The sequence below is a fragment of the Maylandia zebra genome, linkage group LG23 (assembly GCF_041146795.1).
Source record: "Maylandia zebra isolate NMK-2024a linkage group LG23, Mzebra_GT3a, whole genome shotgun sequence".
Lineage (NCBI taxonomy): Eukaryota > Metazoa > Chordata > Actinopteri > Cichliformes > Cichlidae > Maylandia > Maylandia zebra.
Genome location: NC_135188.1, coordinates 10,131,655 through 10,145,000, shown reverse-complemented (window position 1 = coordinate 10,145,000; position 13,346 = coordinate 10,131,655). Strand labels below are relative to the sequence as shown.

At 38.4% G+C, this 13,346-nt stretch overlaps 1 protein-coding gene across 5 annotated transcripts in view; it reads right to left on the bottom strand.

The window, feature by feature from the left end:
• Positions 1–11,976, bottom strand: part of shroom2a (shroom family member 2a) — a 44,671-nt gene extending 32,695 nt beyond the window's left edge. For 2 of the 5 annotated variants that reach the window (XM_004557053.4, XM_004557054.4), the window contains exons 1-2: positions 11,640–11,975; positions 9,220–9,433 (exon numbers count right to left, since the gene is read on the bottom strand). In XM_004557053.4, coding sequence (XP_004557110.3) covers positions 9,220–9,426 — 207 coding nt within the window. In that variant the 5' untranslated portion in view covers positions 9,427–9,433; positions 11,640–11,975. Of the gene's footprint in view, positions 1–7,591; positions 7,757–9,219; positions 9,434–10,935; positions 10,963–11,639 lie in introns of those variants that run through there. The other 3 variants (XM_076879792.1, XM_004557055.4, XM_004557056.5) reach the window with 3 other exon arrangements.
• Between the last annotated feature and the right edge of the window lie 1,370 nt (positions 11,977–13,346).

The window sequence follows — 13,346 nt, the reverse complement described above, 5'->3', positions numbered from 1 at the left end:
CAACAGCAAGAAGGAGTGAGTTGACAAGCTTATGAAGAGTTTCATTTTAATGTTTAATGCTTTGTATTTCAGTCTAACAAATATTCTAAAATGTAGGCTGTTGGTATAAGATAATTGCTTTGTGTCTATAAATGCTATGACTGCTGAGTTTTTGTGCAGAGTGATACATTTGATCCAAGGTAAATAAGAGCAGGTGTCCTTAAACACACACTGACATTGAGGATAATGCTAACATCTAAAAATTGAATGTTGGTATCATACTAATAACACGCAGGGACAGAAATAGGTGTGCAAGTCCTTACTTTACAGCTTTTATAAAGACATCACCTTCCTTAGCTCATATTTAAAATGATTAACAAGCTTAAAGATGACTTTAATTATAGTTCTTTTTTCATATTGGTATTTTAAACATTGTTTATCGAACCGCAATTTCACATTGTGATTCATCACCATGAAATACTTTCATTTTCAAAATGGCAACATAGCTACATTCTGCTTTTTTAATAAAATTCAACATTTTTAAAAATGTGTCAGAGCCGAGTCTCTTGCTGACATTCACTCTCTGTAGATTTTATAGAGTAGCAGTGACAGAACACACACTCCACTGGTTATCAAAATGAACAGCAGGCCAGCAGACTTCTAAAGAGACGAATCAAAGGCTATAAAACACTTCAAAAGGCTGCTGAACAAGCCGGTGGCGTGATGATGATGAAAAAACAAACTGTTCTGCGTTTGTTTGAGAGGGGGAAAAAACACCTGGAATAGCACAAAGGGATGTATAGCGAACACAGTGAACTTCTTTTAGATACACTGACTGAAGCACAGCTTACACAGATGGGAACCCTGACGTGAGAAATCGTGAGGGTTCAGAAGGTCAGAAACTCAGATGTGAGACGTGCATGATGGCATGATGGTCAGCGTGGAAAGAAAAGCTGCAAGACTTTGCTTGGCGGTTGGCACATTAACATACAAAAGTCGAAATCTGCAGCTGATTATCAGTCCTCCAAGCACTCAACCTGAGAGAGGGGGGCTGCATGACTCAACTGCACAAGTATGTGTAGGTTTACAGACCATTCCTTCTTATACAGCCTTTATCCTCAGAGCCCCAGATAGCACTAATCACACTGCAGCCTATTTTCATTTTTCTGTAACGCGGAGGTTCAGGCAGGGTGGATTTTTATGCTGGCTGGAGAGATTCCTGATCTGATCCTGATATGGTCATGCTTTCTGTAGAGAATCACTGATACATTTGCTGAGAGTTACAATGTTTAAAAGTGCTTACAAAAAACCCTCAGTTTCACTGAAAGTTGAAACTATTCCCACTTGTAGAAACACTATAGCCTGTACTAAGAAACAGAAATCGCACCGAGTTTCCCATGAAGGCAGTTTTAACTTAGTAGTTTTGGTTTGGGTAAAATTAACATAAAACGTCTTAAATAGAGGTGTCAGACACCAGGAAGCAAACGGTATAACGGTATAGAATAAATCTCGTGATGTTTTTCCTTTCTCTAAACTGTCTCCCTTTTGTGGCCCCAATTCTTACTGAAGGCCAAGGGTGCTGGACTCATTTCAGATGTGAAAGGGGCCAAAAAGCATAAAAAATAAAAAAATTAAAAAAATCCTTAAAAAAAAAAATTAAAAAATTAAAAAAAAAAAAAAAAAAAAAAAAAGGAAGAAGAGGAAAGTAAGAAGTTCATAAAAGTGGTGTGCTATGATTTAAATGTGGTATTTTGTGTTGGTTAATGATGGAGAAACCTAAACAGCCAAATATGGTAAGATTTAAAACTGCAGCAACACATCAGCGTGAAGAAAAACAAAAAGGATTCAGGATACTGCTCGGGTGAACTGTGGTGTCCTCATACCCCGTAACCATTTGTACTAGCGCTTGAGCCATGATGTACTTGCTGCAGTCTCATAAACGATAGGTGGTGCTAGTTTAGGAACAGAGGAAAGCAAAAAAGGAAACAAAGCCATCGCTGAAGATGCTTAGGTCACAAGACAGCTTGTGTGGCAGCAGTTGTGGAGTATGGAGAGTATGAATTACCGACACATCCACACAGCAGACAGGTGGATGTAAATGAAAATCAGTGAAAATTATAGCCAAAAAACCCCAAAATAAACTCATCCTGGATTAAGCGAGTCTTTACCAACTATGGGTGTGACATATAGGGTTAACTGGGCAACTAGGACCAGAAGAATCCACTAGAGGCCAACCTTCAGCTAAAAAGATATGAGGTGCTGTCAACGAATAGTCTGAATTTGTTTACATAATCAAATACTTGAAGTTCTTTAGTCTTGCTAACGCTTTCAGGGTATTTTTATACGTAAAAGTAACAGCTAATAGCTGTAGCTTGCACATGAAAAAAATACATAGCACCTGTCAAGTATGAGGTTGTATAAGAGAGAAGTGGGGCATAAATACCTATTTAAATACCCACTCACAACTGATACAGTGGCATACTCGGGAGCTGGCAGGTGAAAGAGCATTTAATGTTTGACTTGTGTTCCTATATGCGCAGGAACACTAACTTTTACATCACAGAAGGACAGAAACAAGTTTAAAAAAATACCTTTAAAAAAATAACTTTCAGTATAAAAATTGAGGTAAAAACTGTTTTCTTCAAACTGCTGTTTAGGCAGTGCACATACAAGAAAAGCTGTTTTCAAGATCAGCAACTTGCCCATGACACCCTTGGGCTACATGCAAGTCTCTTCATTTCATACAAATTAACACGAAACATAGAAGGAAAAGAAGATTTGAATAATGTAAATCTAACGGTTCCGGAGAACAGCTTAAAAACCACACAAAATGTCAGGGCTTTTGTTCATATGACATGAAGGCAGGGGATTCACATTGCTTCTTCCAGCATGTTTCACCATTAAAGCTCAATCAGCATGAACCATACCATGCTCTTTGTTTACCATCTCCTTTCAGGCTGCAATCAGTTTGACTGCAGCCATCCTGGACTCCTCAAAAATAGCCCTCTGTCCCCATGTGGGTCATGAAGGGAAGGATGTGGTGGCGATGAGGGTAAGGGATGAGTCTTTTCTACTGACAGATCTCCTGCGCAGTGTGCTGAACACACAGCTTATGTATCATGTTTGCACACATTACTAAGAATAGTCACTGTACTTTGACAAAGCTCGAGCAAGGAAGGAGAAAAAAAAAAAAAAACTCACTGAAAGTAACCCCAAAGTGAACTTTTTTTCAATAATATTGAGCACTTTTTAAGACACTTTACAAACATCTGCTTGTGACCCACACATCTGTGACAGTTATTCACCTCGATATTTTATTGCCATCAATTCCAAGCAGGCGGGAATAAATTACTGGACACCATTTCTGTCATGACACTTTCAGAAGTACAAGTGATAGAAGAGTATTCACACTTCTTTTGAACAATCTGTACCAACTATTTTGAGTATGTTTAAAATTATATGCTCTAAATCCATATGGCGTACTAAAAAAAACAAACAAAAAACTGAATATGGAACGGTTTCCAAACAAATACCAGAGCAATCCGCTGCTTCTTCAGGCAGACTTTCATCCTGTGGCTGAACTCCAACTCAGACTAGAGCTGGTCACCATTGTTCTGTTGATTAACTTGGTGTAGCAGCACTCAAAGCAACTGTCCACTTGATGTAGATTTTGGTTAAAGTGGATCTTCAGAACCTGCGCTTTGTACTATGAACCAAGTTCAACATACCCAAGATATGAATTCCTCAAAGTTTCTTTTTGGGGTGGCTTAGGCTCAAGATGTACAGCAGATCATCCATCAATAAGAAGGTTGGCGATCCGATCCCTAGCTGCTCTAGCCTCCTTGCCAAAGCATGCAAGATATGAGGTTCCTGACAGACATCTCTCTGTTCTGAAGTCTTTTGCCCCACATGAACCATAATCCTGCTCTATGAATCATCGTTTCTTAAGAGGTTGAGCAATTCTAGAGCACTCAAAACTACGCGGTCACAAAGAGGATTCATTAATTGCTAAAACCTGTTCACCTGCGCGTGATTTATCACGGCATGTAAGCACAGAGACATTGAAGGATGTCTTTAAGAGCAAACTATATGTTGCTACATATAAAATGTAGCCCTTAGTGGAGGAAACATATTAGGGCTGCATACCCAGCTGTCTTGTGTAAAACAGGATTATTTAAGTTTACTGGGGCTAAGGGCTTTAAGTCCACGAAGACCTTGAGCATAACTGAGCTATGAGAAGAATGTTCAGAATTTTAATTAGATCCAGGATATTTTTAACCAGTAGCCTGAACCTGTCATCAAACTCTGGGCCCATTTACAATAAAATATTTAACTGAAGGGACCTAAGAGAAAAAGAGCCAACAAAAGTACTGATTTAAGCAGACAAATAGGGAGACTATGCCCTTTTGGTTGATACATGAAAGACATACTTGCCAAAACCAAATTAGGTGCTTAATGCTCATTACTCACACTGAAACTGGATTTCACAAAAAGTCATGGACCTATTAGAAACCAAAACTAAGAGGAAAAACTATGAACTGTAAAGAGAGGTGTAGGTTATTAAGACCGAAGCCTTGATGGCACAATGTCAGTATTTTTCTTTGTTTTTTCATGTTGGGTTAGGTCAGTGATGCCATTTACATCAATCAACTTCCCTGTGAACTGGCTGAAACTGACTCTCACATTAATATAGCAATAAAACTCAAGATTCAAGGATAACCTTTATTGTCAAAGCACTGCAGTGCAGAAACAATGAACCTGGGTAGGCAATCCTTGGTTAGCCTTCACAAAAAGTGGATTCTCTCCACAATCGTTTATGGTCACTGGACTCAGGGCATTTCTTTTCTTTCTGAAATCTGCCACGGTCTCCTCTGTCTTGCTGTTGAGCATAAGACTGCTACTGGAGCTGCCATGTTCATTACCTTTCGCCTGTGTGTATTCTTATTGTTGGAGATAAACCAATGTCTGTTGGGTCATCTGTTCTGTCATCTTGTTTGACAGTAAAGATTATGGATAAAGAGTGAATACAGAAGAAGGCTCAACCTAGACCTCCTGGGGAAGGCCTGTGCTCATGGTGATAGTGGGAGATGTGTTTGAGTAACCTGAAATTCTATAGAGGGTTCCTGGAGGTACGGTTACATTTTTCTGTTTAATGCCATGCTTTACGTCAACACTCACTAGAGAATAACTCATGCGTCACCAGACCGAGATAAGCCAACGTTTCTAGTTAGAAATTGCCTCGATTGCTGTGACAGTCTCTGTGTACTGATAAAAGGCATCTATCCATCTATTTTCTGCCTCTTATAGGACAAAACAGCTGAGCAGAGTGGAGGTTTGCTAATGACTTGGAAGTCTGGAGCTATTGCGGTGATTACTGGTTTATTTTCAGGTAGCATTAGCAAAGAAATATCTCCAGTGCGGAACAGGGTAAAGCCCTGAATGCATTGTTTAGATTTGTGTAAACACAATCCAGTACATTCTTGCGCCTTGTATGACGCTTGACACTCCGGTGAAATTAACGAAAAGGTGTTAGCTTGGTTAAAGTCCATAGTGACAGTGAAAACTTCTTCTGGATGCAAGTTCTGATATTTGCTAATGGCAAAGTGTAACATTTCATGTACTAACATAGCATTAGTTTGCAGTGTTATTTAGACTGCAATTATCCCTTGAGATGATAGAAAGGCCAGGACCTAACCATGATGTATTCTAGGTCTGGAATACACCATACAATCATACTTTGCGATGTTATTCTCAGTTGTACTTCATCCAACCTTTTAACAATGGAGCGAATATGGTTGGATGGCAAGAAATATGGTTGGATGTGGTAATTTGTAAGGTGCAGCCTTCAGCCTGGAATATATCCCCGCTACCTTTATGATGTGCTGCCATCAGGGCCCTTATTTGGCATCTGTCTGCTTGGATCGTAATCCAAGCAGATCACGTTACTGGAGAAATCTCAAATCAAATTAATTTTCACTCAAAAATATGAGCTACAAGCAAACACTATAAGACTGAGATGGCTGTAGGTTACTTCTACTTCAATGGCGAATTGAATTTAACTCTTTAACATAATAAGGTCCAGGCTGTCATCACTGATAACCCCAAGCTTAACTCTCTGCTATCGAAACATGTACTTTGTTTTTAAAAAACTGTTCTCAGAAGACTTGGGAAACAAAACAAAATTATCATTCTAACTGGAACACATCAAAAACTATTCAAATGCTTTTTGCCTAAAAGGGGAAAAAACAAGGTGAGGGTTTGTGTCATCACTGATGAAGTTTTAGACCTCACAGGGTTGACTGGGGCTGAATGTCAAATTGGATACTGGAAAGTGAAAAGTGGGTGAAGTACAGGAAACTACCAAAGGTGTGAAGTTCCTGCATTGTCATGCTTGAGTTCTGATACAGCGCGACTGTATCTATGACACAGCCTGACGGGTACTTTCCCAGAAATATGAAGAGATGTAATCATGACACAGACCCTAACAATATGCAGTATAAACACAATATTTTGATGAGCACAAAGAAGATAATGGGATAATGTGAATTTTCATAACTCTAACAATCCGTGTATGGACTTGGCCGGTTATAAAGTGTCCTCTTTTCCACTGTGTCAGTAAACATAACACTTCAAGTTAAACATGATCAGTTTCACTTGTGATAGCAGAGCAATGCAAACACACCAGCCTTGAGTATAAGTGCAAACAATATCACGATGGCAGGGTTTCAGCATAGTGTACTACAAATGTAGTTGCACATGGCCTAGCAGCACACCACTAGTCTAACTTTTCTTCAAATTGAACAACTATTAAGAGTTCATTCTAGCTCACATGTGCCACTCTTGCACATGAAGGCACAAAAACAGCCAACAAAGGATTGTGATGTTTTTGTTGACACATGTCCAAAAAGACTAAAACTAAAGAGAATTCCTCTCTTACCATTTTAATACATATTATTTTTTAACTTAAGTTAGACTGTGTTTCTTTACCAACTAAGGCATTTTTACATGACTTGTTTTATTAGTTTTTGTTTACCATGTTCCAAGGCTTATCCTCCAACTAATCTGCACTTTCACCTACGTGTGTCATTGTTTAGGCAAAAAGGAGAAATGCTCTTAATTTTGTCCTCCTATCAATCAGAAAGAACACGAGGTTTGGTTGCATCATCGTCTAGTTACCCCAAATAATTCACCAACCCACCTTCATAAATCACTGCTTATAATCTGAGAGCCACTCCAAAAGAGCACAAATCACTAACCCCGATTTAATTCATCCCATCATGCCATTCCAGTAGGCTTCGAACTGTCATGGATAATTCACTACATTTAGAAAATCAAACAAAGCAGCATTCCTCCCCAGATCCTGGCACCACAAGCTTTCCTCCAAATGAAATCTACCCCAGCACAAAAGTAAGAGAAAGCAAATATCCAGGTGAGATATAATAACACTGACCAGAGGCTAAGTGACAGCTAACTAAACTCTGTTAAATCCTAGCCATGACTAATTCACTTATGAGATTATTAAGAAAAATTACACCAACTAGGAAAGAGTCTGAAAAAAATCTATTAAATATTTTACAGATCAAAAGCTGCGAGTAAAGAGTTAACATCTCACCATCTGATCCAAACAGGTCCGCTTCTGTTGGTCCTTATTATGATGTTCAGGGCCAGAACATTAGTAATAAATACTGACACCAACAAACCAAAAAACTGCAGCATACCATGAAATGGATAGCTCGTAAACAGTCAGGATGCGAGTCATTTCAATCACGTTTGCGGGGTGGCAGTGGTCCTAAGTGTCCTGTGGTGGAGTCTCATCCATCTGGGATGGACTTTGGAACGTCAACACAGGAATGGCAAACTAAGACCAAGCAATGCCACAGCTCCCAACAAACAGCAGTTGGTATTTTACCGAGTCAAATAACTAGCAAGGTCTTTTGTTGTCAATCATTACACAGTCAACAGAGAAATGAGCTTACAGTGAGGGTTCATTGAGGTCTGAGAGCTGACTGGCAGGCTCTGTGGTTACACACTCTCCTCCTGCTGGGTGCTGTACGCAAACTGCAGCTCACGTAAACACCCACATAGCAAATGAGATATGGTGCTTGACCTGTTTAATGTTTAGGTTTCGGGGATTTAAAATGCTGACTTTAGTCAAATAACAGCAGCTCACACTGAAATATTACACAAGAAACTGAAAAAAAATAATTATGAAAAACACATGTATGAATGAAGTCTGTACCAGGGATGGGCAACATCCTTCTTCAGAGGGGCAGACTGATTTTGATTTAGTAATCAACGAGCACCACACTGAATAACATAATACACATTGTTAGTGGTTTTTCCTTCATATTAAAAGGACAATCCACATTCTCTTCGTTTTAAAGTTCAGTCAACACCACACAGTGCGCACCGACCCTTCCCATCTCATTTTCCTGTTTTAGCAGGCTGGTCGCTGTTACCCTCATCCTGTGATTGGACGAACTAACTCCACCGTCTTGAACTGCAGCTGGTGACGGTCAGCCTTATTCTGCTGTGAGCTGCTGCCCAGAGCTCTCTGAGGCAAACCATAGCCCAAGATGATGGAGCTTGAGTCCATCCGAGGGATGAGAGGCTCAGTGAAGAATCAGCTGATATTTGCTTTTTAATGCAGGTGCACACTGTTCCTGTCCAAGGTACACTTTTTAAAAAAAATGTTGTTTTAAATAGAGAGAGAGAGAGCGAGAGAGAGAGAGAGAGACATGCAAAGGCCCCCTGGGTCGGACTTGAAGCCGGAGCGGCCGCTCTCAGCCGTATGGCACATGGTCAGTGCCCTCAAGCTACACTTTTTATTGATTGTTTTTTTTGTTTAGTTTTTTTGAAGCGGGGAGGTTGTTTTGTTTGAGGACATCAGCAGCCCAATTGAGATCGTCAATTTGTTGTATTTTGTCCATGGGTGATCTATGACAGCTATTGAAAATTTACCAAACCACTAAATATAATCATTTATAACATTTCTTTAAAGTCCTTAAATCAAAATTGAGCAATACATCAGACTAAAACTTTGACCTCTACATCCCTATGAAAAATCAGAGCATGGCATCACTGTCTGAATAAAAAAAAAAAAAACATTTAAAAAGATGAAATTCAAAAGCTTGATTAGATTTTTTTAAAAAAGCATTAGATCCTGCTCTCTGACTCACAACCTCAGCACTTTAACTCTCACCTGTGTTTACTATAAAAAGACTAAATGAAAATATTTACCTTGGTTATGAGCAGTGGCTCCCGGTGTTCAAGTCCCCCTCTGAGCGTGAACCCCCACGGGGCACCTCCTGACAGAAATACTTCCACCAGCTTGAAGCTCTCACAGTCTCTGCTCCTCTGATCCAGATCTCCTGATTTCTGCACCACATGCCAAAAGCTCTCCGTTTCTGTACAGCGCAGATCATTTTTATATCCTTCAGCATCCATTGTACTGCTATAAAAGTAAAAAAAAAAAAAAAAGGAGAGATAGATATCCAGTCAATATATCATAATGGGTACCGCTCTAAAATAATAGTTTACCACAGGGGACTGTTTCCATAAGGCTTATTGTTTGGTCCAGTCTATTTCTAACGCATACCATTTTAGCACAGTTTGTCCCAGTGATATGCTGATGACACAAAGCTGTAACTCCCATTGAAATCAACTCAATGAACTCATCACTTTCTGCATCTCTTCCACTGGCTAAAAAATAAACTACTGACTTTTTATTAATAATGTGTCACATACCAGTGGCTGGAAAAACTTAAAGACTCTGAATTAGACTGGTTGATAAGATGTTTCACTGTAAATTAAGAGCTATGTAACCACTGCAGTTTGTCACCAAGATCACACAAAAACTACCACAGCCATACAGACACTTACTACAAACACTATACGCCTCATAGGATTCATATCTTCCTTCAAAAGACATAAGTTCTTGAGGTGAATAAAGGGCCTAAAGGTCATAGAATAAAATGCTATCTTTTAGTTTGAGGCATTTTGAAGATCCGTAGGACTAGAAAAGCACTTCATAAACACCAGTTCATCTCCAGTTTTCATATGAGACAACATACATGATGCCATGGCTATTGATACATCAGTATAAATCTTTCCTGGCGTATACCACAATACCGGTATTGTATTTTGTTGATATTTTTTACTAACTGAAGTCCCTCTATTGAGCTTTTTACTTGGCAATTATTTGTTAATTTTTTTATTTTTATTTTTTTTTAAAACAGAGCTCATTTCTTTGTTTTACTTTTTAAAAATGTTATAAAACTCCTTTATTTTGTTTATTTTTACCTTACTGAGCTACCTTGTCTTGTCAAGTTTTGTACTTTATTTGAGCTATTTGGCGGCATGTTATATTTAATGTTTTGGCTGCTGCAACACCGGCTCAACTTCTAACCAGGATTCCTTCTGTCCTCCAAATTCCTGAGTGTTGACCATATTGAAAAAGTCTTTTAGCACAGAACACATCCTGACTAAAAGATGGGCCTGGTATCAAAATGTATGTTTAAAAAAAAAAAAAAAAAAAAAAGGGAACCTTTGAAATAATGTAACATGTTTTCACCAGCCACCTATCCCATATGCAGATGTGTCATATAAAAGTCTACCCAAAAATTTGCAGTTTTTGAAGTTTTCCTCCAGTGAATCATCAGGAAACAGGCAAAGGTTCCAGAGTGCCAGTGACTGTTTCTGTTACTCTGTTTCACAGACATTAAATTGATACAGCTGCTATTGAAACTCTGTTATATCCCATGATAATGATGCTCAGAGCTGATTATAGAAAAAAAAAATGGCCCAAACAAAGATTTTGGCTTTTGATTGACTTCGCAGTACTTTGTGACAGAGCATAACGTGTTTTTCAGCCATTAAAAACTTATGTAGATATCTCCAGTTGATATGAACTTATGAGGGTTTAAAAATGCTTGAAAAAACTACATTTCAACCCACCCGTATGTACTTCGAGGCACTCCAATTCTGAAAAAATTCAGGAAATGAAGACAAAACTTTATTTAATATACTAAAATTACTGAACAAAATAACATAAGTTGATTTTATATGAAATGAGCCACAGTGCAGATTAGATTATATAAAAAAGTGACGAGACAGTAAACAAATTAAGAAATAAAAGGTAAACTGGGAAAGTAAAAACACTTTGGAAGCTGAACTGAGCGGAACTATAAGAAATAAAACATATTTAAAACTAAATAAAAACGCCTGAAAAATAACGCGGACTCTGGTTACAGTGACAAAACATTGGATTTAGGGCTCTTATTTTGAAAGGAACCTACCACGAACATGCAGACTTTCATTTATTAACTTCTTTAAGTGATAAAATATCTTCTACGTCCATCTGTACGGAGCTCTGCGAGACTAAAGCAGGAAACCTGTAACACCTGTTGTTGTCAAACTGCAGACAGGGTGATTTAAACTTAATGCTCTTACGTGCGAGAGAATTAAACGCACCAGCAGCACAATGGAAACCATCCAGCTCAACCACCAAATAAGCCGAGTAACACCGACCTGGTCGCTCACATAGGCAACACAAACTTCGTCCCACACCAGCAAAATCAAAGAAACTCACCTACTCCATGAGGTGCGCAGCTATTTTGGGAAAAATATTACAAAAGTCGCTCTGAAACGGCGGACCTTACCTGAGAATCCAAGTTTTGGATGAACCGGTGAACAGGAAAGCTTCGTCGGGTTGGCACGGAGTAATATCCCAGGTTTACGTTACACATACTTCATCTTTTTTAACTGGTTTTATTTTAAAAGGAACAACTTTTTAAAAAATAAATCGTACGCTAACTCTTAAACGAAGTGGCGACCTTACGCTGTTTCAAACGCAGCAGCTCCAGCCGTATCCTCCTACTTCATGTTACAAACCGAGAACGACACACTGACACACTCGGGAGAGGTTAAATCAGCTAAGCTAAACTAGCTCCATCCATGGACTGCAGGGATAACAAGTGTGGCAGAACAAAGCTGCAGCGCAAGCGCGACACCTACCGTTAGCCAAAAGGAAAGGCGGGAAGAACAAGCAAGTGTAATCTAAAACGGCTAATTTTAGTAATAATATTAAATAAAAACTGACAAACACGTTACGTAGTAACTATACCTATATTTCTACTTTCCCACTTTATTTATCCAAATAAATAACCTCTTATTTTGGTTTTAGTCATGGACAGAGACAGAATTAAAATCTGTGGGAGAATTCTTTTATTAGCTAATGAGGAATTTGAATGCAGCAGCACATCTCAAAGAAGTTGGGACAGGTGCAAAACAACTCTGGAAAAGTAAGAAGTACTAAAATAAAACAGCTGGAGTAACATTTCATAACTAATCAGACTGTCAGCAGTTCAGTACCATGATTGCATATAAAAACAGCAGCTTAAAGAGGCACAGGTTCTCAGAAGTAAAGATGGGCAGTTTCACCAGTCTGCAAAAAATTGCATCTACAAATTACAGATTAACTTCAAAATACTGTACCTCAGTATAAACTGTGAAGACTTTGTATTGTAGATCTCATGATCTACAGTACATCTGTGCAAGCGACAAGGCTAAAGACCACTTCCAGAAATAACTGTATTATAACAGAGTTCACTGTACCATCCAAAACCAAAGGTGAAAGCTCCATATGTGAACATCATCCAGCAATACTGTCATTTTCTATGGGTCTAATTTAGTTTAGAATAGACCAAGGTAACTTAGAAACTGCTGTGTGGTTAGATGAATCAGAATTTGAAATTTTTTATGCAGAACATCAATGCTGCATCCCTGACAGTGGTTCAATCCATGAGAGCTACTCAAAGATTTTGATACCCAGACTTCATGTGCGCTCTGCTGATATCTGCTGATGTCTGATCTGGTCAGCATCTCATTATCTACAAACTCGTTAATAGCACTGATTAATGGGTTTCAGGCCTAAGAAGCAGAGCGGAAGAGGGCTGCAGACTGAGAAGCAGTGTGCAACTGGATGCAGTTGTGGATGGTGTGATAAACTGTTGTTGTTCTACTTTTACAATAATTAATTTATTTGTGTTTTTTTTTCTTATTTTGTTGTAGCTGTGAGATCAGTTTTAAAATGTAGGCAATGTTCAATCTGTCTCACAATCATTGCTCTGTTTTTTTTATACTGTCTTTGTTTTAGCATAACTAAACTAATACCACGTTATTCCAAATAAAATTGTAACTTTTCTATTAAGTTCTTCAAATGCAATTAATATTCAAATGTGTTAGCTATGTTAGCTTTGTTTATTAGTTAATCCCAGTGTACATTTTTCCTTTACAATCTTTGATGAAATAATCTTAATTATTTGTAAAACTAATAAAACTTTTAAAACGTGTGCCTCTTAAAAGTG